General features: G+C 36.3%; 1 protein-coding gene across 5 annotated transcripts in view; it reads left to right on the top strand.

The window, feature by feature from the left end:
* LOC123534907 (uncharacterized) overlaps nucleotides 1–26797 on the top strand; it is a 233292-nt gene that overhangs the window by 107555 nt on the left and 98940 nt on the right. For all 5 annotated transcript variants that reach the window (XM_053524488.1, XM_053524491.1, XM_053524487.1 and 2 more), the window contains 7 exons: nucleotides 1014–1169; nucleotides 5680–5775; nucleotides 17094–17231; nucleotides 17989–18135; nucleotides 18913–19045; nucleotides 21789–21859; nucleotides 24171–24360. In XM_053524488.1, the coding sequence (XP_053380463.1) occupies nucleotides 1014–1169; nucleotides 5680–5775; nucleotides 17094–17231; nucleotides 17989–18135; nucleotides 18913–19045; nucleotides 21789–21859; nucleotides 24171–24360 (931 nt within the window). The remainder of the gene's footprint in view (nucleotides 1–1013; nucleotides 1170–5679; nucleotides 5776–17093; nucleotides 17232–17988; nucleotides 18136–18912; nucleotides 19046–21788; nucleotides 21860–24170; nucleotides 24361–26797) is intronic.

The following is a 26797-nucleotide window of genomic DNA, read 5'->3' as shown; positions in this document are numbered from 1 at the left end:
TTATTTGACACAGTGACCTAGTTTTTGAGCTCATGTGACCCAGTTTTGAACCTGACCTAGATATCATCAAGAATCAAGATAAAAATTCTGACCAATTTTCATGAAGATCCATTGAAAAATATGGCCTCTAGAGAGGTCACAAGGTTTTTCTATTATTTGACCTACTGACCTAGTTATTGAAGACACGTGACCCAGTTTCGAACTTGACCAAGATATCATCCAGATGAACATTCTGACTAATTTTCATGAAGATCCATTCAAAAGTATGGCCTCTAGAGAGGTCACAAGATTTTTCTATTTTTAGACCTTCTGACCTAGTTTTTGACCACAGTTGACCCAGTTCAAACTTGACCTAGATATCATCAAGATGAACATTCAGACCAACTTTCATACAGATCCCATGAAAAATATGGCCTCTAGACAGGTCACAAGGTTCTTGTATTATTTGACCTACTGACCTAGTTTTTGATAGCAGTTGACCCAGTTTCGAACTTGACCTAGATATCATCAAGATGAACATTCAAACCAACTTTCATACAGATCCCGTGAAAAATATGGCCTCTAGAGAAGTCACATGGTTTTTTATTATTTGACCTACTGACCTAGTTTTTGATGGCACATGACCCAGTTTCAAACTTGACCAAGATATCATCAAGGTAAACATTCTGACCAACTTTCATGAAGATCCATTGAAAAGTATGGCCTCTAGAGAGGTCACAAGGTTTTTCTATTTTTAGACATACTGACCTAGTTTTGGATCGCATGTGACCCAGTTTCGAACTTAGATATCATCAAGATGAACATTCTGACCAACTTTCATAAAGATCTCATGAAAATTGTGACCTCTAGAGTGGTCACAAGCAGAAGTTTACGCACGGACCGACGGACGCTGTGCAGTCACAAAAGCTAATCTTGTCACAAAGTAAAAACTGTCTATATTACAGTTATGATAGAAAACTATAACTACATTACTGTCAGCATGAAAACTCTAATAAAATTGACTATAATTTCAGTGATGATGTGTTTGGACGAGAGATTGAGTTTCATCGTCAGAAAGGGCGTGTCCTTAGTCAGAACTGGAAGAAACTTCAGCATGCTGTATTAGGTCACGTGATCCAATCACGTAGATTTCCCTCGGCAGCTTCCAGCGCTGACAGGCGCAGTGCTAGGTATAATTATCTTGTCTCACTCGTTACATGTAGCTGTCATGTGCAGAACATTTCTGAATGAATGACGTTGGCAAATTTTAAGGAGTTACAGCTTGATAAACTGGACATATGTATCTTTTAATTAGGCTTAAAATAAGATATTGTTTGTTTCCCCCCCAGCCATAATACCTACCCACACATTTGCCCTTACCGAAAATATTTTATCACAAATATGTAAAAAATACTATTTTTATGATGTATGGGTTCTGTTTCTAAAAGAATGTAAGTTACTACGAAGTTGATTCTTTCAAATCAAACTGATGATAAAGGTTACAGAGCCATTTTAATATTGCTGAAAAATTGGTGTTATAATGTAGACAGAACAAAATGAATTTTAAATCACATGTTGTTATTTTAGGTAATTGGAAATGTATCTTTAAAAAAAAAAATGTATTAAAAGACTGGCATGGGAACACGTTTTATTTTTAAGGTTGGCCATATTATAATGTAATATGAGATATTAAAAATGCAAGTTCCTGACATGAAACTTTAAAAAAATTAAAATCTTTGTACAGGTGTCAGTGTTATATCTATACATTGTATAATGCATTCATTTGAAAATACTAGAAATAATGAGAGGATGTTTCAGTAACATGTTCAGCTGACAATTCTGACATGTCAACAACTTGAATTACAATTGTAGTGTGGAATATAATGATTTTTGTTGTTTTAAATGGCAAAACAACTTTTGGGGACTCATATGGTAGATACAGGTTTTCATGACATTTTATCAAGAATACGTAAACAAGAAAACATGTTGCTTACGACAGTCACCTCATCATCATAAACAAAGAGAAAGCAGCTTATACCCATAGTTGTAACTAAAAGAGTCACTTCTTTATTCACTTGAAACTTTGTATCTTGAACTTGCAGCTCCTGTCAAATAAGCCTTAAAATATACCTACTATGAGCTGACATTGTGTGGTTGTGACTGTGTTTAAGTAAATTTCAAGTATTATAAAATGTTAACCTCTTATTTGTTGAAAGAAAACATTGTCACCTGACCAAAAGAAGTTGTAGTGTTATGGTTTGACCATGCAAGTGTGACAAAACCACTTCTTTTGCTTGTTTTCTAATATTATCTAATTTTATAGTCAGTGATTGTGAGCTTAAAACAAGTTTTTCTGATTATTTCAATTCTTTAAAATATGACAAATACTCTTGCTCTTCTTTAATTCAAGCGACATTGAATAAAAGTTTCTATAAATTGATTTCTAAAACATTACATGTATATCATTGTTTCAGGATATCAGAATTAAACATAATAGGAATATTATTTAGCATGAGGCTTTGTTTGGGATTTCTTTCAGTCAGACCAGAGTTAGGGCCCTTCATTAAGTCAAAAATATGCATAAAGGATATACAAGTTTGTGTCCAGTGCATCCCAAAAAGTGTTTGAATTAGAGTCTTAAAGTACTAGGGGATTATTATTTAGCAAGTTAAGTTGTGCACCTGGTATTCTGTTTGGGATTTCACTCAGCCAGACCAGAGTTATGGTCCTTTACTTAAAAAATACTCAAAGTGCTTAAAAGTTTGAGATTTCATTCAGCCAGACCAGGGTTATGTCACTTGACTTTATCAAAAATTATATTCAGGGCATAAAAGTTTGTGTCTCATGTATCTCAAATTGTTCTTGAATTAAAGTAAAAAAACAACAACAGAGGATTGTTTTAGAGCAGATAAAGTTGTGCGCCTGGTGTTCTCTTTGGGCTCTCCTTCAGCTAGACAAGAGTTATGGTCCTTAACTTGGGAAAAAAGTGCTTAAATGTTTGTGTTGCATATGTCTTGAAAATTATTTCACCTAGAGTCATGAAACCATTTACAGTGACTGGAAGTTGAGGCACCTGTGTCTGATTGGCACACATCTTGATACTCTTATCAACATGCTGTTGTAATTTTGCACTTTTTTGCACAGATTAACATGTACACGTTTTTACACAGATTAACATGTTGTCATAATCTAGTACACGTTTTTTACTCAGATTAGCATAACAGGCAACTGTTTCTGAGTGATTATTTAAGAAATAATAAGTTCCCAAACGTGGTTTATCGTAGAATAACCCGAGTTTTGAGTTCTTATGCGTAAAAATATATCACAAAGGCCGTAGGTCTGAGTGATATATTGTTTTGCATAAGAACGAAAAACTCGGGTTATTCTACGATAAATCACACTTGGGAACTTGTTATTTCGATTCTAACACGACATACTAGTATCAACAGTGTTAGAAAAAATGGTAAGTACTTTTTATGACTGTGCTACACACCTGGATTGGATGACATCATTGCACGCGAGTGGTTTATTGCAGAATAACCCGAGATAGATTTAGCTCTACAGTCATGTATGTAGGTTATTTGCTGGTCGTGTTAGAATTGACTGTATGCCTCAACAACTATTGATGTGAACAGTTGATCAGATATGGCTTGTATGGAAACATAAAAAAGTTCTCAAAGCTAATATATACCAAATGTGACATATTCTATTCTGTGATATATATCCTTGTTTTTACACACTTGTGCCATATGTTGCTCTTAAACAATCAATTTATAGAAAAGCATGTTGTTAAATGAATCATACACAAGTGTGAAAGGCAAGCTGTTAGACAGATTTGTAATGTATATGGACCTGTTGCAGGCAAAGTGAACTAAAACTTGGATTAACATAACTGAAAACAATGCTTTGGTTTTTAACTCTGTAAGTGATTATTTTAACTAAGTTTGCTAAAGATGAATTTTGACTTTAGGTGTATTTAAACATGAAATACAGATGTGAGTCTGCTAAAAAGTAAGGTATGATTAAGTGTTGTACTCCTGCATTGATAGTCATTTGTTTTTGAGTGGCAGGATGTGGCCTTGGCAGCTTATTGCTACAGCAAGAAATCGTTGAAGCAGTTTCATTGGTCAAACTCTACTGTCATTGATTTCATTGGCAGAAAAAAAAGCACTTCCCTAACTGAACAACCTCCTGCTGTAAAGTTGGGAGCAATTTATGCAAATACATCTTGAATTGTTGATAAGTTTAAAATATTAAAAATCAAGGAATCAACTCCTTTGTCAAAGGGACAAATTGTTTCTAAGAGACTTGCAAGTTAACAGGAGCATATTGTTTACAAGGAACACCATTTTCTTAAAAAGGTCATATATGGTAGAGACTGCAAGAGATACATAGAATCTATTAGAATGAAGAACTGATTATACACGTTACACTTTGTTCCCAAGGAACACATTATCCACATCATTGAATGCTTCAAATTTTCTTCACTGAATATGGTTCCCTGTGTTTCAAAGAAGTACAGTTTCTCTGTTCGCTTTGTTTCCAAGGAACACAATTTTTATGTTGCACATTGTCTCAAAGAACACTGTTTCCTTTTTATAGATTGTTTTCTTGAATACAGTTTCCCTGTTACATATTGTTTTCAAGGAACACCCCATGTTACACATTGTTTCCAAGAACAATTGTTTCCATGTTACACATTGTTTCCAAGAACAATTGTTTCCATGTTACACATTGTTTCCAAGAACAACAGTTTCAATGTTACACATTATTTATAAGGAACACAGATTTCATGTTACACAATGTAACAAGGAACACAATTTCCCTTTTACAAGTTGTTTCATAGGAACATAGGTTTCATGTTACACATTGTTTTCAAGAAAGCAGTTTCTATGTTACACTTTGTTTCCAAAGTACACAATTTCAATGTAGCACATTGTTTCCAGGGAACTTGCACACTTTTTGAAGAAAGCCATGCAACCAGACATTGAAAGGTTATAATACATCATTTCCTTGGTACACTTGCTTTTTCTAGGATCATCAGCATCTCCAAAGTCAGATAGTCTCCTCAACTGAGTTTCTAAGTAACAGCCAGTCTTAGTTCCTAAGTTTTAGTGTCAGTTATGTTTCTCAGACAAGAAAGGTTTACAAAAGTGCGTTATGTAAAAGAAATAAGGTGCTAGGATTACAAGGTCTTACAAGAATAGCATCAGATAGCAGCTGTCTGCCAGTTAAGGCGAAAATAACGAGAAGTCTCCCATAAAGTGCAGCCAGTATGAAAAACTTGAGCTGGAGACATTGTTGATTTATACTTTCATATACAGATATACCTGTTCTTTCATCTTAGTGCAACACTGGACATTATGTTGTCATTAAAAATTATAAGCTTATATGTCATATTTATATTCTTTGAACTCGTACAGGGCTATTTCATGGAGGCATTTGTAGATTTCTGCTTTCTGAGACAATGTAAATGGGAAATATATTTGTTTAATGAGATTCAATTTAACACATTTCACAGGAATGTCAATTAGTGATCAAAAACTTTTCACAGTAGATACTTTACTACATGCTTTAGGTTTCTTAAAGGCACAGATTTTTTTTTCAGCTGGTTTGAATCGTTGATAGAATCTGAGCAATGCTTTAATTGTTCACTAATTAAATAAGCTTCATCTTATGTTTATATGTTTATATGTACAGTTCCCGATCTGCGTCGAGTGACTCGGCTATTGAGAGAGGCGAGGGTACACCGCAGGAGTTAATATCTCGTTTAGGAGAACTTGAACGGGAACTGATGTAAGAAAATAGCTTGAACCTTAGAAGCTTGCTATTATTCCTATATGATTTGCTTTTTCATTATCAAACCATATACTCATAGTAGTACTTCATTATCTAATAATGCTTGGGCTTTACCTATCTTTATTCTCTATTATATAACAGTCTTGCTTTTATTTCATAGTCTCGTACAGTAATATTATGTTGTTGTAATCTTGCTTTTTAGTTCACCTGGCTGTAATCTTGCTTTTTAGCTCACCTAAACGTTCCGTATAAGTGGATGGTCCAGTGTTTGGCATCCTTTGACATTTTCTCTTACATACATACATTCAAGGTCAAATAGTAAAGGTCAGGTGAGCAACTAAGGGCCATTATGGCCCTGTTGTATATCATTTTTTCCACTGTCTTGCTTCTATGATATTTACCTTGCAAATCAGCAAATCATTAATTTCATTTAACACGCTAGCTGTTATTAATGCTTTATTTCTTGTATCCTTTTCTGCTTTTCATTATTTCACAGAATTATTTTGCTTTTTGGTTCATGTATTAAATTTTGTCTTGCTTTAATTTAGTAATTTTTATATAAGAGTTTTTATCTTACTTTATAATAGCATCATTTTGTGCCTAAATGATATCATGTACATTTTGCAAAACTAATTTCTTTTATTAATGTTTGAACAAACAAGCTTGGCTATTAGAATGGGGAATGTGGACAACATCAAGTAGATGGTTTCTACTCAATCAGATCAAGGTAAAGGTCACTGTCACTAGAAAGAAGGAAAAGTGGTTTCCATTCAGTAATATGGGTTGGAACTGAGGTATAATGTTGAAAGTTTACTTTAAAGGTAGCTTAGTTGAAGTAACATTGAAAAATTATTGCCTCTCAGTATCTTTACTTCGATAGAAAGCTTTTATTGTGACAAAAGTTGAAGTTATATATGGGGGTCACTCAGGTCAGGGTCAAGGTCACTACGACTAAAAACAGAAAATGACAAAGATTGGGATCATATAAGAGATCACACAGGTCATGGCCAAGATGACTCACTTAAGACAGAAAATATTTCTGCTGCTGCTCAGTAACTTAAGTTAGGAATGTGATACCATGATGAAACTTGATATGTAGTCGGCCTATATGGAGATACATTAGGGGCCACTGGGGTCAATGTCAGGGTCAGTAATACTAAAAATAGAAAAATTGTTTCCACTCAGTATCTTTACTTCTGTAGAAAGCTTTTATTGAGACAAAAGTTGATGTAATATTTGCGGGGTCACTCAGGTCAGGGTCAAGGTCACTATTACTTAAAGCAGAAAAAGGATTTTCACTCAGTATCTTTGGTTTGGGAACACCCATTGACATCAAACATGGTATATAGTTAGTTTTCACCAAGACAAAGATTTGGATCATATAAGAGATCACACAGGTCATGGCCAAGATGACTGTCACTTAAGACAGAATTTTTTTTCCTGCTCAGTGCATTAGGGGCCGCTGGGTTCAGTGTCCCGGTCAGTAAAACTGAAAATAGAAAAATGGTTTTGGCTCGGTATCTTCAGTTTGAGTACATCTGTTATCACCAAACTTCGTGTGTAGTAAGCTTTTATCTAGGCAAAGGTTGGAATTGTATTTAGGTATTAGAGTATGCTAACGTCAGAGCAAGGGATTCAATCCTGATATAGGTACTCACTTTACAGTAGGGGATAGAGTCTGGATAAAGATGTATGCTAATATTGAATGCCTGTCTCGTTGAATACAGGCTCTTCAGATACACTAGGGTTTAAACTGTTGCTTTGAGCTGTAACATCAAGTTGAAGGTGTCCATAATTCCTACATACAGAGAGTCTGAGACCTCTCAACGTTTCAGACAAAAAAGATATATAATTTTCTGGAACTGTATCATGAGCTTTTGTGTTGATTTTTAATTTTTTATTTTATGCATGAACTTGTAAAAACATTCTACTGCACAGTTTACAGTGATTTTTTTTGCCTATTTTTACTGCCGAATTTTGGCAGTTCCAAAAACAATTGTCAGTTTTTCCCCCCAAAAAGAGGTGTTTTTTCCCCTCAAATTAAAAGATTTTATTTCCAAAATGTAACAGTTTATATTCGGGTGTGAGATCTGCGATATCTAACATGAAATTGGCAGAAATGACATCAAAAACGTCCTTTTTGAGATCAAAATTGCAACAAGGTTACCGTCACGAAAATACATACGTGACAAACAAAACATTAGCGATTTTCAAGAGAAATATTGACTTCATTCGGTTTAAATATGTTCCATTATGCCAGTTAAGCATTTATGATAATGAAAAATTACGATATCTCTCCTAGTTTTTGAAAAATTGGAGATCAAAATTGGCGCGAATGTACTGATTTTCGGATAGTCAAAATTTCGGACGTTTTCAAATTTCAAGGGCATGAACTGAAAATTGAAAAATACAATTTTTGTAAGTTGTATTGGTGTCTTAATTAATTTTACCACCCTTAAATTTCATGATTTTAAATGCAAAAGTGGTTTTGAAAAAATGTAGACCTTTCAAACAACATTCAGTTAGGAAATGTAGAGATTTATATCACTTAGTATGGAAATTAAACATATTTCTGTTTTTTTCCCAATTTTGGGCATTATCGCGCTTATTTTCCCAATTCAACAGGCATAGGCACCTTTATTTTTTCCAAAAAAAAAATCACTGGTTTAACTCGCAAGACTTTATTGTGTCATAATCATCCAGTCTCGAGATCAGGTCAGTATACAGTATTTGACTGGTTCACAAGTTCACAAACAACTCAAAATAGTAGGGGCTAATGCTTGAAGTTATGTCAAATTTGTAATGCTCCAATGTAAATTTTAAAAAGGTTTTCATCATTTTACTATTTTTTATATTTTAATGATATTCATTGCTTTTCTTTCATGCAATAAGAATGTTTAACAATGCAGTCATCATCTTAAATAGATAAGTATAATGTCATATATCTTACATATACAGGCACCCATAGTCACAGTTATGCTATCCCTTCTGTAAGAGACTGTTGCAAATAAAGAAAAAGTGGAGTGTGAACTGCCAGGACAGTCGATACGTTTCATCAGATTTAATCATATGTGCTATAGGAAAAATGTGCCTCTAACTATCAAAATAACTCACCTTGAACACTTTGTGCTCAATGAGCTGAAAGCAGAAACACAGGAGTGCAGCTTGTAATGTTGAGTAAGGTTTGCTATACTATTTCATGATGGTAGGTCAAACACTTCCGGAGATATGTGTCACAAAAATTTTCCCTGACTGCAGACAAAGGCAAAATTCCACTTGTTGACCTTGCACATTTTTATGACCCCCGAAGGGAGGCATATTGGTTTTCAACTGTCCGTCTGTTAGTTCGTCACAACGTTAACTTTTTGCATGAAGGCACTTTACTCGCGAACCACTGCACCCAGGACCTACAAACTTCACATGCTGATAGTACTTATTTAGTACACGACCCCTACTGACTTTGGGGTCAAAGGTCAAGGTCACCAGGTCAAAGGTCAAGGTGCTGCAGGGGCATTTGTCACCATTAGTGAACAGCATACAATAAAATTATACGCTGATATGAGCCCTTTGAAATAATGGCCATCCTCACAGTTCACACTCCACTTTGTCTTTATTCTCACAAATATCTAATAGGATTAAATATACACTTTTATGAACCACACTGAACTTTGTCAGCTGCATGTCCCTCTGAGTTTTGCTTTTTTTCTGCCATTACAGTTAGCAAGTCAGAAACTTTAGAGGTTTGGTGGCTATGTTGGAAATATTCTCTAAAAGCCCATCTATTTCGTATTTGGATATGTTTTTCATTGGTAATAGGATTATCTCTTACATAGAAATGTATAGCATATGTAACTATTGCTGTTGTCAGGTAATGGTCATTTGTTTTACCATAGATAGCTGTTTTGGGTATGCAAACATGTCATAAGTTCATGTTTATGGATGTATCTTGTTAAACATGCTTGCCCAGTTAATGTTGATAATTGCCAATGTGAGTTTCTTATACAGTTAAACCTTCAAGTTTCTGGAATATAGACAATTAGATAGACTGTTTTACGTGGAAATATTGTAAATAATGTCTGGGACTCTGCTGTAGTTATTGACTGAAAAGGGAAAACAGCTTATGGTAAACATCTTTTAAATTTACAGATTTCATTAACTGGGAAGGTATTTTTTTTCAGAAGCTCTATTCAATTAAGGAAAAGTACAAAGAATTTTAAAACATGACTGTTTACCTAGAACTTCGAGAAACAGTAGAACTGATGAAAGAATTATAAAATTGGACAGTGAAGAGGTGGTAATTTTTTAGCTACAGGGATGTCATAGTTTTTGCCTTATATAGTCATTTCAGTACAATTCATGCATGACAACATCATATTGCTATAAGAACATTCATGACATCACGTCTCTATATTTGTTGGGTTACTTACTTAAAAGCATTGTTACTCTTAAAATAAGAAAGATAATTTTTCTTAAATTTTAAAATTTGAAAAGTTACAAAATGGTTTTCATATCTTTATTTTAATTTTTGTCTGTAATACAGGTTTTGTCATTGAACGGCCCGTATGTTTTTGAAATTGTGTTATTATTATACATCACAGTTCTATCTGATTGATACATACCCAAAGATTACGTGAACTTAATTTCCTATAAAAGTTTGCCTATAAGTTTGGGCGCTCGAAACCATTACCATGGATGACTGAAGCGTTTTGTCCGTCCCTTGCAACCTGAGCAATGGATGTATTACTGTGTATGGATTAAGGATTTCAGTTCTTGTTTATTAAATTAACTTTAATGGTAATGCACATTATAAGGAAAACCATACTTTAGAAATTGAACTTCAGCATTTGTCTGATTTACATAATTTGTTTGCTTCTGTTGATGTATAAGAAAGCTGTTTGTGCAGTAATGAAACTCTGTTTAATAACAGTGAATTGTTTAACTGCACCTAAGTTTTCACCATGCCAGTGGCAAAGTTAGATCTGATATTAATTATGCCTAAATAATACTGTAGTTACCAAGCAGCTGTAGTAGTTATTGGGCAGCGTTGGTAGTTATTGGACAACTATTGTAGTTACTGGGCAGCTGTTGTAGTTATTGGGCTGCTTTTGTTATTATCAGGCAGTGTTGGCAGTTATTGGGCAGCTGTTAATCAATACGTCTCCCACACCACTGTGTGGTGGGAGACATAACTACAATACCAATACTGCCAGATAACTACAATACAGCCCTATAACTACCAATGCTGCCTGATAACTACAATAGCAGCCCTATAACTACCAATGCTGCCTGCCAACTAAAACAGCTGCCCAATAACTGCCAACACTGCCCGATAATAACAAAAGCAGCCCAATAACTACAACAGCTGCCCAGTAACTACAATAGTTGCCCAATAACTACCAACGCTGCCCAATAACTACAACAGCAGCCCAATAGCTGCTCATAACTACCAACGCTGCCCGATTACTACAATAGTTGCCCAATAACTACCAACGCTGCCCAATAACTACAATAGCAGCCCTAAAACTACCAATGCTGCCTGACAACTATAACAGCTGCCCAATAACTGCCAACACTGCCCGATAATAACAAAAGCAGCCCAATAACTACAACAGCTGCCCAGTAACTACAATAGTTGCCCAATAACTACCAACGCTGCCCAATAACTACAACAGCAGCCCATGACTACCAACGCTGCTTGATTACTACAATAGTTGCCCAATAACTACCAACAATGCCCGATAACTACAATAGCAGCCCTAAAACTACCAATGCTGCCTGACAACTACAATAGCAGCCCTATAACTACCAATGCTGTTGTATTTTACTACTATTGTAGTTATCTGGTAGCGTTGGTAGTTATAGGGCTGCTATTGTAGTTATCGGGCAGCATTGGTAGTTATAGGGCTGCTATTGTAATTATCGAGCAGCATTGGTAGTTATAGGGCTGCTATTGTAGTTATCAGGCAGCATTGGTAGTTATAGGGCTGCTATTGTAGTTATTGGGCAGTATTGGTAGTTTTAGGGCTGCTATTGTTGTTATTGGGCAGCATTGGTCGTTATAGGGCTGCTATTGTTATAATCTGGCAGCATTGGTAGTTATAGGGCTGCTGTTGTAGTTGTCAGGCAGCATTGGTAGTTATCCGGCAGCTTTGGTAGTTACCAATCAGATGTGGTAGTTATCAGGCAGCTGTGGTAGTTGTCAGACAGATGTGATAGTTATCAGGCAGCTGTTGTAGTTATCAGGCAACTGTGGTAGCTATCAGGCAGATGTGATAGTTATCAGGCAGCTGTTTTAGTTATCAGGCAGCTGTGGTAGTTACCAGACAGCTTTGGTAGTTACCAGTCAGCTGTGGTAGTTATCAGTCAGCTATGGTAGTAACCAGTCAGCTGTGGTAATTATCAGTCAGCTGTGGTAGTAACCAGTCAGCTGTGGTAGTGATCAGTCAGCTGTGGTAGTTATCAGACAGCTGTGGTAGTTACCAGGCAGCTGTGGTAGTTATCAGTCAGCTTTGGTAGTTACCAGTCAGCTGTGGTAGTTATCGGTCAGCTGTGGTAGTTACCAGTCAGCTGTGGTAGTGATCCGGCAGCTGTGGTAGTGACCAGGCAGCTGTGGTAGTTACCAGACAGCTGTGGTAGTTATCAGACAGCTGTGGTAGTTATCAGACAGATGTGGTAGTTGCCAGACAGCTGTGGTAGTGATCAGACAGCTGTGGTAGTTATCAGTCAACTGTGGTAGTTATCAGACAGCTGTGGTAGTTACCAGACAGCTGTGGTAGTTATCAGATGTTTAGACAAAGAAAGGTGTGGTAGTTATTTTGGCATTCAGTCACAGAAAGAAAGGGGAAGGTTTATAATAATTAAAACACAATTACTTGAGGCAAACTTAAAGGATTTTTTTAGCAAATAGTCTGATAGAATAGTGTCTCAAGGGGGAAATAGATCAGCTTTTACAGAATTAAGATTACTTGAGAATTTTAAGAAAACTTGAAACTTTCCTAAAGCTGTCATTTATTTAAGATCTGAAGAACAGTAGTGCAAAGATTACCTTGTTAAATGTGTTTCGTGTGGAAAATAAAATAGTTTTATTTCTGTTAGCTTTAAGCTTGAACCAGAATAAGTGATAAGGAATACTGTTTTTTTTACAGAAATTAAGGAAGTATAAATATTGTTTTCCATAAATGTGATGTTTGGTTACTGGAGCTCTTGGATGAAATATATCTTTGGTTTATCTAGTCACGTCTAGTGCTATGAAATCTATTTTTGAGGCCCCCATAGGAGGCATATTGTGTTTGATCTGTCTGTCCATCTGTCAGTAGATCTGACAGTTACACTTTCTTTCATATTCAACTTCTCTTACAGTTTTCATCAGAAACTTTGTGGACATCTTCAGCATGATGTGGACATGGGCATATTGTTGGGACATACATGTCTGAATGCATTTTCTTGCACTATGCCGATTTTTAGCTCACCTGAGCACTGAGCAGTGCTCAGGTGATTTATCGTGATCACTCGATGTCCGGAGTCTGTTGTCTGTCATCTGTCTGTCCTCTGTCATTTGTCAACATTTAGCTTGTGTATGCGATAGAGGCTGTATTTTTCAACTGATCTTCATGAAATTTGGTCAGAATGATTACCTTGATAAAATCTAGGTCAGGTTCGAAAATGGGTCGTCTGGGGTCAAAAACAAGGTCACTAGGTCAAATCAAAGAAAAACCTTGTGTATGCGACTGACTAGATAATCTTTTTAAATTTTTTAATCATTTCTCTTATATATTCTGACTTTCTTGGCTTTGATTATCTAGTGTTTTTAGAAGAAAAGGGAAAAAGATTATCTAGTCAGTAGCCGGACTAATGATAAACATGAAGTGGACATACCAAAGTTTTTGGGACTTCTATGTCTGATTACTATTTTAAGCCCACCATCATCAAATGGTGGGCTATTCAAATCACTCTGCGTCTGTGGTCCGTCGTCCTTCCGTCCGTCCGTCCGTTCGTCCGTCATTCCGTCCGTCCTTCCATTAACAATTTCTCGTTATTGCATCTCCTCAGAAACTACACGGGGGATTTTGACCAAACTTTGTCAGAATGATATATTGGTACCCTAGTTGTGTCCCCCTGAAAATCAGACTGGTTCAACAATTTTTGAATGAGTTATGGCCCTTTGTTTATTTCTATAATTTACATAGATTTATATAGGGAAAAACTTTGAAAATCTTCTTGTCCAAAACCACAGAGCCTAGGGCTTTGATATTTGGTATGAAGCATCATCTAGTGGTCCTCTACCAAATTCAAATTATTTCCCTGAGATCTAATATGGCCCCACCCTGGGGGTCACATGGTTTATATAGACTTATATAGGGAAAAACTTTGAAAAACCTCTTGTTCAAAACCACAGGGCCTAGGGCTTTGTTATTTTGTATGTGACATCATCTAGTGGTCTTCTACTAAAATTGTTCAAATTATCCCCCTAGGGTCAAATATGGCCCCGCCCCGGGGGTCACATGGTTTACATAGACTTATATAGGGAAAAACTTTGCAAATCTTCTGGTCCAAACCACAAAGCCTAGGGCTTTGGCATTTGTAATGTAGCATCATCTAGTGGTTCTCTACCAAGTTTGTTCAAATTATCCCCCTAGGGTCAAATATGCCCCCGCCCTGGTGGTCACATAGTTCATACAGACTTGTATAGGGAAAAGCTTTTAAAATCTTCTTGTCAATAACCTACAACATTCAGATTTGCACAACATGTATGGTTTTGAGTGGCAAGATAAACCTTGACATGAGTTGACCTTGATTTTGACCTAGTGACCTACTTTCACATTTCTGTAGCTACAGCCTTCAAATTTGGACCACATGCATAGTTTTGTGCACTGAAAAAAACGTTGACCTTGACATTGACCTAGTGACCTACTTTCACATTTTTGAAGGTACAGGCTTCAAATTTGGACCACATGCATAGTTTCGTGTTCTGAAATGAAATTTGACCTTGATTTTGACCTAGTGACCTGCTTTCACATTTCTCAAGCTACAGCCTTCAAATTTGGACCACATGCATAGTTTTGTGTACTGAAACAAACCTTGACCTTTACATTGACCTAGTGACCTACTTTCACATTTTTGAAGGTACAGGCTTCAAATTTGGACCACATGCATATTTCTGTGTTCCAAAATAAAATTTGACCTTGATTTTGACCTAGTGACCTACTTTCACATTTCTCGAGCTACAGTCTTCAAATTTGGACAACTTGCATAGTTTTGTATACCGAAATGAACTTTGACCTTAAGATTGACTTAGTGACCTACTTTCACATTTCTATAGCTACAGGCTTCAAATTTAGACCACATGCATAGGATTGTGTACCGAAACAAACTTTGACCTTGACCTACTGACCTACATTCACATTTTTGAAGGTACAGGCTTTAAATTTGGACCACATGCATAGATTTATGTTCTGAAGTGTAATTTGATCTTGATTTTGGCCTAGTGACCTATTTCACATTTCTCAAGCTACAGCCTTCAAATTTGGACCACATGCACAGTGTTGTGTACGGAAATGAAATTTGACCTTGAGCTAGTCATTAAGGCTTGAAATTTGTAGCACTCAAAAATGGCACAATGGTGGGCGCCAAGATCACTCTGTGATCTCTTGTTATAGTAATGCCCTTGTTCTTAGATTCTGTGATATTACACAGGGCTCCAGATAGTTTTTTTGGCCTATGAGTATTTACTCCTCATAATTTTTGTGAATGAGTAAAATGGTAAAATCTGAAATTGACTAGGAGGAATTTTACTCCTGAGAATTTGTAAATGTGAAAAACCAGAAATCGGTTTTATAACATATTTATTGGGTGTGAATTTGTTCCCTTGCAGTTTGATACGGTTTCAATATTCAGCATTAAAGTTTTTGCTTCTTTTTTTTCTCCCTTGGCATGTTTTGGCTTCACCCTCGCTACCGAATCCAATAGAATATTCAGTATACCTTTAACTATGTTTTGGGGATCATTTTAGTTGGTTTAAAAAATACGTAGTGTTTGTTCACTTTTTATACCACCGAAGGGAGGCATATAGTTTATGAACCGTCTGTCGGTCTGTCAGTCTGTCTGCAATTTTCGTGTCCGGTCCATATCTTTGTCATCCATAGATGGATTTTCAAATGACTCGGCATGAATGTGTACCACAGTAAGACGACGTGCCGCGCGCAAGACCCAGGTCCGTAGCTCAAAGGTCAAGGTCACACTTAGACGTTAAAGGTCATATTTCATGATAGTGCATTGATGGGTGTGTCCGGTCCATATCTTTGTCATTCATGCATGGATTTTAAAATTATTGGGCATGAATGTGTACCACAGTAAGACGACATGTCGCATGCAAGACCCAGGTCCGTAGGTCAAAGGTCCTAAACTCTAACATCGGCCATAACTATTCATTCAAAGTGCCATCAGGGGCATGTGTCATCCTATGGAGACAGCTCTTGTTACATTCATAGAAAGAGATATTTTTGTTGTTTACTCTGCACTAGAAGTTGATATTTTAAATCGACACTGCTTTAAAATACACTAATGTACTATCCATATTAATTCCCAACTTTGATTTATGCACGCATTGAGTGTATAATTACATTTAACCTAGGTGTATAGAGTACCATTCAATGCATGTGTACGTTCAAAGTGGAAGGATTGATGCCGACCGTTCTATGTTATGTAAAGCATCCAGAAGATTCAGATTTTGTTTACGCTAGTAAAAAGCTATTGCGTGCGTTTCTGCAATTTCATATACGTTTTTATACACATAAAAATTATCAGACATGCATATTTGCATTATTTCAAAGCGTAATTTACGCTAATACGCATCTTATCTGGAGCCCTGTATTACAACTACTCTTTTACCTTGTGTACTCCACTTCTCTACATAATTTACATCTAGTTCATACATCATCAACATCAAGTGGACATACGCATTTTGTTTTGACGTTTTTTCTGATTGCTTTTTTTGGAGTAAGTAATTTTTTTAACATAGAATTATTCTGTCAAGCATTTTCAGAAGGTATTTCCTATACACTTTTGACACCATTCTCTTTTGAAAACTTAAATGAATTTCATTGCTATGAAGTGTATTTTTTTTTAGGTTTATGTCTATTTCAGTGCTGTGAAATGTATTGTTTGGAAGTTTTTGTCTATTTCCATGCTATGGAATTTACTTTTGGAATTTAATGTCTGTTTCAGTGCTATGAAATATATTTATTTATTTATTTTTCTATTTCAGTGCTATGAAAGCTGTGCTATGAAATGTATTTGAAAGTTTTTGTTTGTTTCAGTTCTACAAAATGTGAGCTTGCCAAAGTTATGAACAGACAAACAAGTTACCAAGAATTACTACTTCAGAAGGATGACACAATAAAATATCTCGAGGAACAAAACACTGATACCTCTAAACAAGATGACAAGAAAAATAAGTATGCGGCATTTGGTTTTCAAAGACCTCTAGCAAAAGCTAGAGCCTTATTAGTGTTAATAAAATTTGTAAGAATATCCTTGGGAAGCCTGCAGAGAGAGGGAGAAGCAGAATTCATGAATTCCAAAAAAAAAAATGTAGTATTCTTGCAGTGCCATATTCCGGCACATTAAGTCAGACACATAAAAAATTGCCTCTAGATCAAATTATGTTTATGAAATGCTTCAGAATTATTCAGAAATCTCTGTTAGACAGTTTACTAGGAAACTAGGAAGGTCAGAAGGGAAGCATTGTAAAGACTGGTAATATATTACCTCAAACTGCAAGAATTCATGAAGTGTCTAGAACTCTCTTAAGTTTGGATATATCCTGGAAAATTTATGTCATCAGTACTTCTGAAAGAAAATCTTGTGAATATAGATTTGCTGTATAATTATGCAAATCTTTTTTCTATAATTATATACTAAACAAACTTACAAAATACGCTTTCAACTTCTTGTACTATCAACTCTTTTATGAGTACATTATGTAAATGTTTATATGTAAAACCTTTCAAAAAGCCATTAAGACATGCATTTAATGGGTGGCTATATCACCTTCAGTAATAGTGTTTGCATTTTAGACAAGTAGTTTAGTGGGTGGTTCAATCACCTACAGTGATATTTTCTATCAGTCTGAAAATCAAATGTGTTGGTATCCATAAAAAAGGTTTACAGTATCCTAGACATTTTCCATTTGAAAATGACATACTTTCACAGATCTCCAAGCAAGCTAAGGAAAGCGGACAAAGAATTCCAGGAGAAGATACGAGTTTTACAGAATCAGAACAGATTCCTGAATGAAGAAGTGAAAAAACTTGCCAAGCTGAGGCTACAAGAGCAAGGCCACTATCAGGAACAGAACATGTAAGTGGTGTAGTCCAGAGGATGCCAAACATAGATGACAGAAATTACCAGTGATCTTAAACAGTTTTGTATCTCTTATGATGGTTGATTGTGTTTCTCATATGATAGAAATTACTTGATCATTCATTATTCATTGTGTATCTCGTATAATAGGAATAGAAAATGCTAGGTTAATTAAGTTCATCAAGTAAGTTGGAGAAAAATTTATCCACCCCAAAGCTTGCCCACAGGTTCAGGCTATAGGTAACTGTTGAGGAATAAGTCCACAGGACATGGTTCAGACTATAGGTAACTGTTGAGGAATAAGTTCACAGGTCATGGTTCAGGCTAAAGGTAACTGTCGAGGAATAAGTCCACATGTCAGGGTTCAGGCTATAGGTAACTGTTGAGGAATAAGTCCACAGGTCATGGTTCAGGCTATAGGTAACTCTCGAGAAATTAGTCCACAGGTCATAGTTCAGGCTATAGGTTATTGTCGAGGAATAAGTCCACAGGTCATGGTTCAGGTTTTTGGTCACTCCGAAGATCATAGTTTCGACTAAAGGTAGTTTCAAGGAATAAGTGAACAGATCATGGTTCACACCAACTGAAAAGGATTTGATAACAGGTTGTGGTTCAGACTAAATGTAACTATCAAAAGAAAACAAATATTGCAAGTCAGTTTGTTTAGGACTCAGTCAGTTGAATATCCTATGATCATTCTTTTTATAATAAGTTGTTTTAACCAAAAGATATTTTTGTGTGTATGTAATTAGATGGTTATAATGTATAAAACAGGAAGCTGCAGTGTTTGGAAGCTGAGATTGAGAAATGGAAGATGGACTATGTTAGCTTGATACAGTCCAGTATCCGTTTCCCTGGTGACGAGGGAGTAGAAGATGTGGAGTTGTGTTTATATGGTGGAGATAAGGTAATTGTCCGTAATGTATAGTAATGATGGTTAAATCATATAATCAATGAAAAAACAAAATAAACATTTTTGTCAACGACTCTTAATACCCACATGAAAAAAATGCAGGCGTTAACCTGTCTTAGATGTGTTATGGGGAGAACTTTAAAAAAAGTTATGTTGGAGGACTGAACCCACAAACTCAAGTTTTACAATCTCCGGCTCTAACTGGATTTGTTCACACAAGATCTACTGTTTACTTTAAAGGAAATTCTGTTTCATGTTTCTGACATGCAAAATCCTTGAAATGTGTTTAAATATTAAAAAAATATGATTGTTCTCATAGCTGTCGGTTAATCAGGGAGGTGACAGCAACAATGGCTTTATCAGTTTTGCTGAAAACATGTTGCCACTGGAACCCTGGGCTGTCCTATTAAATGGTAGACATCGGAAATAGCAAGGAAAATTATGGGCATTAACTCACATAGGCAGATCCTTACTAATTTACTCTGACCCAGAACCGATTTCTTTGACAAATTATAATCCTGTATCTGGTAACATACAAGCCAACTGTCTGCCGATCTTTAACAAATCAGAACATAACCTTCTTTCCTCTTTATCATTGCTACGCATTGAGTTTTTAGCTCGACTGTTCAAAGAATAGTAGAGCTATTGGACTCACCCATGCATTGGCGTCAGTGTCCGCGTCGGCGTCCCGATTTGGTTAAGGTTTTGTATGTAAGCTGGTATCTCAGTAACCACTTGTGGGAATGGATCGAAACTTCACACACTTAATATTCACTGTGATAAACTGACCTACAATGCACAGGTTCCCCCTTTTTGACTTACAAATTGTTGGTGAAGGTTTTGTATGTAAGCTGGTATCTCAGTAACCACTTGTGGGAATGGATTGAAACTTCACACACTTATTCACTGTGATAAACTGACCTACATTGCACAGGTTCCATAACTCTATTTTGCTTTTTTACAAAATTATACCCCCTTTTTGACTTAGAAATTGTTGGTTAAGGTTTTGTATGTAAGCTGGTATCTCAGTAACCACTTGTGGGAATGGATTGAAACTTCACCCACTTATTCACTGTGATACACGGACCTACACTGCACAGGTTCTATAACTCTATTTTGCTTTTTTACAAAATTATGCCCCCTTTTTGACTTACAAATTGTTGGTTAAGGTTTTGTATGTAAGCTGGTATCCTAGTAACCACTTGTGGGAATGGATTGAAACTTCACACACTTATTCACTGTGATACACGGACCTACATTGCACAGGTTCTATAACTCTATTTTGTTTTTTTACAAAATTATGCCCCCTTTTTGACTTAGAAATTGTTGGTTAAGGTTTTGTATGTAAGCTGGTATCTCAGTAACCACCTGTGGGAATGGATTGAAACTTCACACACTTATTCACTGTGATAAACTGACCTACATTGCACAGGTTCCATAACTCTATTTTGCTTTTTTACACAATTATGCCCCTTTTTCAACTTAGAAATTCTTGGTTAGGTTTTGTATGTAAGCTGGTATCTCAGTACCCACTAATGAAAATGGATTGAAACTTCACACACTGGTTCACTGTCATGATCTGACATGCACTGTGTAGGTCCCATAACTGAATGTATATTTCAGCACAAGAAGAGGGTACAGACCTTGTTATATATATGAATGTATATTTCAGCACAAGAAGAGGGTACAGACCTTGTTATATATGTGGATGTATATTTCAGCACAAGAAGAGGGTACAGACCTTGTTATATATATGAATGTATATTTCAGCACAAGAAGAGGGTACAGACCTTGTTATATATATGAATGTATATTTCAGCACAAGAAGAGGGTACAGACCTTGTTATATATATGAATGTATATTTCAGCACAAGAGGGTACAGACCTTGTTATATATATGAATGTATATTTCAGCACAAGAAGAGGGTACAGACCTTGTTATAGAATGTATATTTCAGCACAAGGAGAGAGTACAGACCTTGTTATATATATGAATGTATATTTCAGCACAAGAAGAAAGTACAGACCTTGTTATATATATGAATGTATATTTCAGCACAAGAGGGTACAGACCTTGTTATATATATATGAATGTATATTTCAGCACAAGAGGGTACAGACCTTGTTATATATATATGAATGTATATTTCAGCACAAGAAGAGGGTACAGACCTTGTTATATATATGAATGTATATTTCAGCACAAGAGAGTACAGACCTTGTTATATATATGGATGTATATATCAGCACAAGAAGAAAGTACAGACCTTGTTATATATATGAATGTATATTTGAGCACAAGAAGAGGGTACAGACCTTGTTATATATATGGATGTATATATCAGCACAAGAAGAAAGTACAGACCTTGTTATATATATGGATGTATATATCAGCACAAGAAGAGAGTACAGACCTTGTTATATATATGGATGTATATATCAGCACAAGAAGAAAGTACAGACCTTGTTATATATATGAATGTATATTTCAGCACAAGAAGAGGGTACAGACCTTGTTATATATATGAATGTATATTTCAGCACAAGAAGAGGATACAGACCTTGTTATATATATGAATGTATATTTCAGCACAAGGAGAGAGTACAGACCTTGTTATATATATGAATGTATATTTCAGCACAAGAAGAGGGTACAGACTTTGTTATATATATGAAGGTATATTTCAGCACAAGAAGAGAGTACAGACCTTGTTATATATATGAATGTATATTTCAGCACAAGAAGAGAGTACAAACCTTGTTACAGGAAGCTAGAAAGATAAATCCTCGTCTACCCACATATGAAAGGTATTGTCTTGTGTTTCTCTCTCAGATTTGAATTGCCGTGCAAAATATATTTTATAATTAGTCCCCTACCGGTGAACACCAGAGGGGACTATAGGAATGCCTTAGACCATCTGCCCGTCTGTCTGTCTGTCTGCAAATCTGGATCCTGCAATTACTCTGCATTCAAGCTAGGTTCATAAAACTTGGTATGTGAATAGAGGGCATTATGTAAATTATGCATGTATATGACTTATGCTTGTAGGTCAAAGGTCAAGGTCACTATTGAAGGTCAAGTAAAAATTATTTCCTCTCCATAACTTTTATATGCATTGATGGATTATCTTAGTACTATACAGAAATGTTCCCAATGATGAGACTTTGTCAGTCAAAGGTCAAGGTCACTATTGAAAGTTTTCCATCGGTAGGGGACTTTTATATAGCCACTGCAATACTCTGTCACTTGTTTATCAAAAATTAGACATTGCTTGTGAAAAATAGAAATGTTTAGAGAATGGAACCCAGACAGTTCATCTTCTGAACTGATCTCCATACCCCCTGGACATATTAAATCACTACATGAAAACAATGGTGATTTTGTCCCGAGTTTTAATGTGATTAATTTCTTTAAAATGAGAGCTGTGGTGTTAAATCTGGGATTAGTTGGTTTTTAGAGCTTCTGTGTTTGCTATCTGTACAATGATTGTATTGTCTATACAGTGAAGGGCAGGATGTTACACAGTTCAGAGTGAAGTAATTTATTGTAAACAGCATAATAGCTTCTCTAATACAGGCAGGTTGACATTTCAGTGATTGTCATTTTCTGACTGAAAAATTTACATTAGATTTAAGTGTTTATTCTGGGAGACCAGCTGTATTCTAACATTTGACAGCTGAACAGCTGACTGTATAGATAGAGATTTTATTTCAATACTTGTATACATCCCTGTCTGTTAACATTACTAGGTACATTTTCCTGCCAATTGTAAAGGTGTAAGTGCATGTTGAATCTATATGCCTCAGGCTCTTAATAGAGGTCTCCCTAGTTGAGTGGTTGGAGTCTCTGACATTAAATCACTTGTCCCTCACCAATGTGGATTTGAAACCTTTTTGGGGGGCACAGAAGTCTTCATTTAAGGAAGCCATCCAGCTTGCTTATAAAAGGTGGCTGATTCTGCCCAGGTGCTTCTTTTGTCTGAAAGAATGCCTAGAGCTGCACCGGGTTCCTCCTCCACCATCAAAACCTGGAAAAGTTGCTATATTACTCATTTCAGTATGAAATCACAACCTCTCTGTTAACTTAACTAAAACAGGAATGTGTGAGAGTTTTCTGGTCAGATCTTGAATCATAATTGATATGAAATTGTTTTATTGTACCCCCGCCCCCCCCAACAACGAAGTTGTAAGGGTGTGGGGTATACTGGTTTCAGGTTGTCTGTCTGTCTGTAGACACAATCTTATCTTGTGCGCACCAGCTCTCCTCATCCCCTTGACACAATTTAATGAAACTTCACAAAAGTGATCAGTAACAACAGTAGTTGTGCATGGTGCATGTTAGGTTCTTTCAGAAAAAAAAAATTGCAGAGTTACGGGCCTTTGTTTTTTGTTACTATACTATATACATAGAGTCTGCATATGCAATCTTGTATGACCCTAATCTCCTGAACCCATGCACACAATTTAATGAAACTTAAAACAAGTGATCAGTAGTAACCCTAGTTGTGCATGGTGCATGTTAGGTTCTTTCAGAAAAAAATTCTGCACAGTTATGGGACTTTGTTTTTTGTTGATATGCTATATACATACAGTCTGCATATGCAATCTTGTGCGTGCCTAATCTCCTGAACCCTTGCACACAATTTAATGAAATTTCACACAAGTAATCAGTACCAACCGTAGTAGTGCATGGTCATGTTACCTTCTTTTAGATAAATATTCTGCAGAGTTATGGGACTTTGTTTTTTTGTTACTATGCTATATACAGAGTCTGTATATGCAATCTTGTGCATGCCAAATCTCCCGAACCATTGTACACAATTTAATGAAACTTCACACAAGTGATCAGTACCAACCTTACTTGTGCATGGTGCATGGTGTTTTCAGAAAAAATATTCTGCAGAGTTATGGGACTTTGTTTTTTGTTACTATTCTATATACATAGAGTCTATATACATGCAGTCCACATAATTATGCAATCTTATGTGCGTCAAATTGCAATGTACTGTGTCAGTGCATGTGGGGGGTACATTCATCATCTTCAGTGATAGCTCTAGTTTCAAAAGAACTTTTAAGTGAAGCTACAACAGTCTCCGATGAACAAATTTATATATTGCAGTTTGGCAAACAACGAAGTACATGTGGATGCCTATGGTTTCAAGCATGTTTACACAAACACGGGTCTCCTGCTACACTACCTGTGTACAGAGTTAACATACCACTATCTAGTGCAGGCCGGGGTGTACGAGGAACACCAGAAAAAATGGACCATGTTCATGAGACAACATGGAAAAGATCCAATGGCTTGTGTAAGTTGTAGTCTTCCACCTTCATTTTTAGCTTACCTGAGCTTTGTTCAGGGTGAGTATTAGTATATAGGTGGATAGTCCCATGTCCATCGTCTGTCGTCTTACGTCAACATTTTTACTTAAACATCTTCTCCTCTGAAACTACTGGTCAGAATTACACCAAACTTGGTCAGTAGCATCCTGGCATGGACCTCTATAAAGTTTGTTCAGATTTTACACTTTGGCTCCTTTAGGAGCTGCCAGAGCTAAAAATAGAAAAAGAACTTCTTCACATGAACCGCATGATGGATCTTCATCAAACTTGGTCTGTAGCATCATTATAAGGTCTTCTCCAAAATTTGTTCAAATGGGGGCACTTGGCCCCTTTTAGGGGCTGCCAGAGCTAAAATTAGATATACCTTTAAACAACTTCTCATGAACTGCTAGATGAATCTTCATCAAACTTGGTCTGTAGCATGGTTATAAGGTCCTCACCTAAATTTGTTCAAATGGGGGCACTTGGCCCCTTTTTGGGTGCCGCTAGGGCATAAAATAGAAATTCCTTTAAATGACTATCTCATGAACTGGTATATGGATCTTCATCAAGCTTGGTCTGTAGCATCATCATAAGGTCCTCTCCCAAACTTGTTCAAATAGGGGCACTTGGCCCTTTTTTGGGGCCAATAGAGCTAAAATTAGAAATACCTTTAAATGAATTTGTCTCATGAACCACTAGATGGATCTTCATCAGACTTGGTCTGTAGCATCATCATAAGGTCCTAATCCGAATTTGTTCAAATGGGGGCTCTTGGCCTCTTTTTGGGGCCACTAAAGCTTAAAATAGAAATACCTTTAAAAGACGTCTTCCCATAACCTGCTTTATGGATCTTCATCAAACTTGGTCTGTAGCCTTATTATAAGGTCCTCTCCCAATTTTTGTCAAATGGTGGCACTTTAAATGAAATACCTTTAGAAGACTTCTTCTCATGAACCACTTGATGGATCCTCATCAGACTTGGTCTGTAGCATTATTGTAAGGTCCTCTCACAATTTTTAACAATTGGGGCAATTGGCCCCCTTTTAGGGACCCTTGGAGCTAAAGTTAGAAATACCTTTAAATGACTTCTTCTCATGAACTGCTAGATGGATCTTCATCAAACATGGTTTGTAGCATCATTATAAAGTCCTCTCTGAATTTTTAGCTCACCTGTCACAAAGTGACAAGGTGAGCTTTTGTGATCGCGCGGTGTCCGTCGTCCGTCGTCCGTCCGTCCGTCTGTCCGTCCGTGCGTCCGTCCGTCCGTAAACTTTTGCTTGTGACCACTCTAGAGGTCACATTTTTCATGGGATCTTTATGAAAGTTGGTCAGAATGGTTATCTTGATGATATCTAGGTCAAGTTCGAAACTGGGTCACGTGCCATCAAAAACTAGGTCAGTAGGTCTAAAAATAGAAAAACCTTGTGACCTCTCTAGAGGCCATATATTTTACAAGATCTTCATGAAAATTGGTCAGATTGCTCAACTTGATGATATCTAGGTCAAGTTCGAAACTGGGTCACGTGCCATCAAAAACTAGGTCAGTAGGTCTAAAAATAGAAAAACCTTGTGACCTCTCTAGAGGCCATATATTTCACAAGATCTTCATGAAAATTGGTCAGATTGTTCAACTTGATGATATCTAGGTCAAGTTTGAAACTGGGTCACGTGCCGTCAAAAACTAGGTCAGAAGGTCTAAAAATAGAAAAACCTTGTGACCTCTCTAGAGGCCATATATTTCACAAGATCTTCATGAAAATTGGTCAGAATGTTCATCTTGATGATATCTAGGTCAAGTTTGAAACTGGATCATGTGCCGTCAAAAACTAGGTCAGTAGGTCAAATAATAGAAAAACCTTTTGACCTCTCTAAAGGCCATATTTTTCATGGGATCTATATGAAAGTTGGTCTGAATGTTCATCTTGATGATATCTAGGTCAAGAATGAAACTGGGTCAACTGCGGTCAAAAACTAGGTCAGTAGGTCTAAAAATAGAAAAACCTTTTGACCTCTCTAGAGGCCATATATTTCACAAGATCTATATGAAAGTTGGTCTGAATGTTCATCTTGATAATATCTAGGTCAAGAATGAAACTGGGTCAACTGCGGTCAAAAACTAGGTCAGTAGGTCTAAAAATAGAAAAACCTTGTGACCTCTCTAGAGGCCATATTCTTCAATGGATTTTCATGAAAATTGGTCAGAATGTTCACCTTGATGATATCTAGGTCAAGTTCGAAAGGGGGTCACGTGCCGTCAAAAACTAGGTCAGTAGGTCAAATAATAGAAAAACCTTGTGACCTCTCTAGAGGCCATATTTTTCATGGGATCTGTATGAAAGTTGGTCTGAATGTTCATCTTGATGATATCTAGGTCAAGTTCGAAAGTGGGTCACGTGCCTTTAAAAACTAGGTCAGTAGGTC

Source organism: Mercenaria mercenaria, chromosome 15 (genome assembly GCF_021730395.1).
Source record: "Mercenaria mercenaria strain notata chromosome 15, MADL_Memer_1, whole genome shotgun sequence".
Taxonomy (NCBI): Eukaryota; Metazoa; Mollusca; class Bivalvia; order Venerida; family Veneridae; genus Mercenaria; species Mercenaria mercenaria.
Note: the sequence above shows the minus strand (reverse complement) of the source record. Positions and strands in the feature narration are given on the sequence as shown.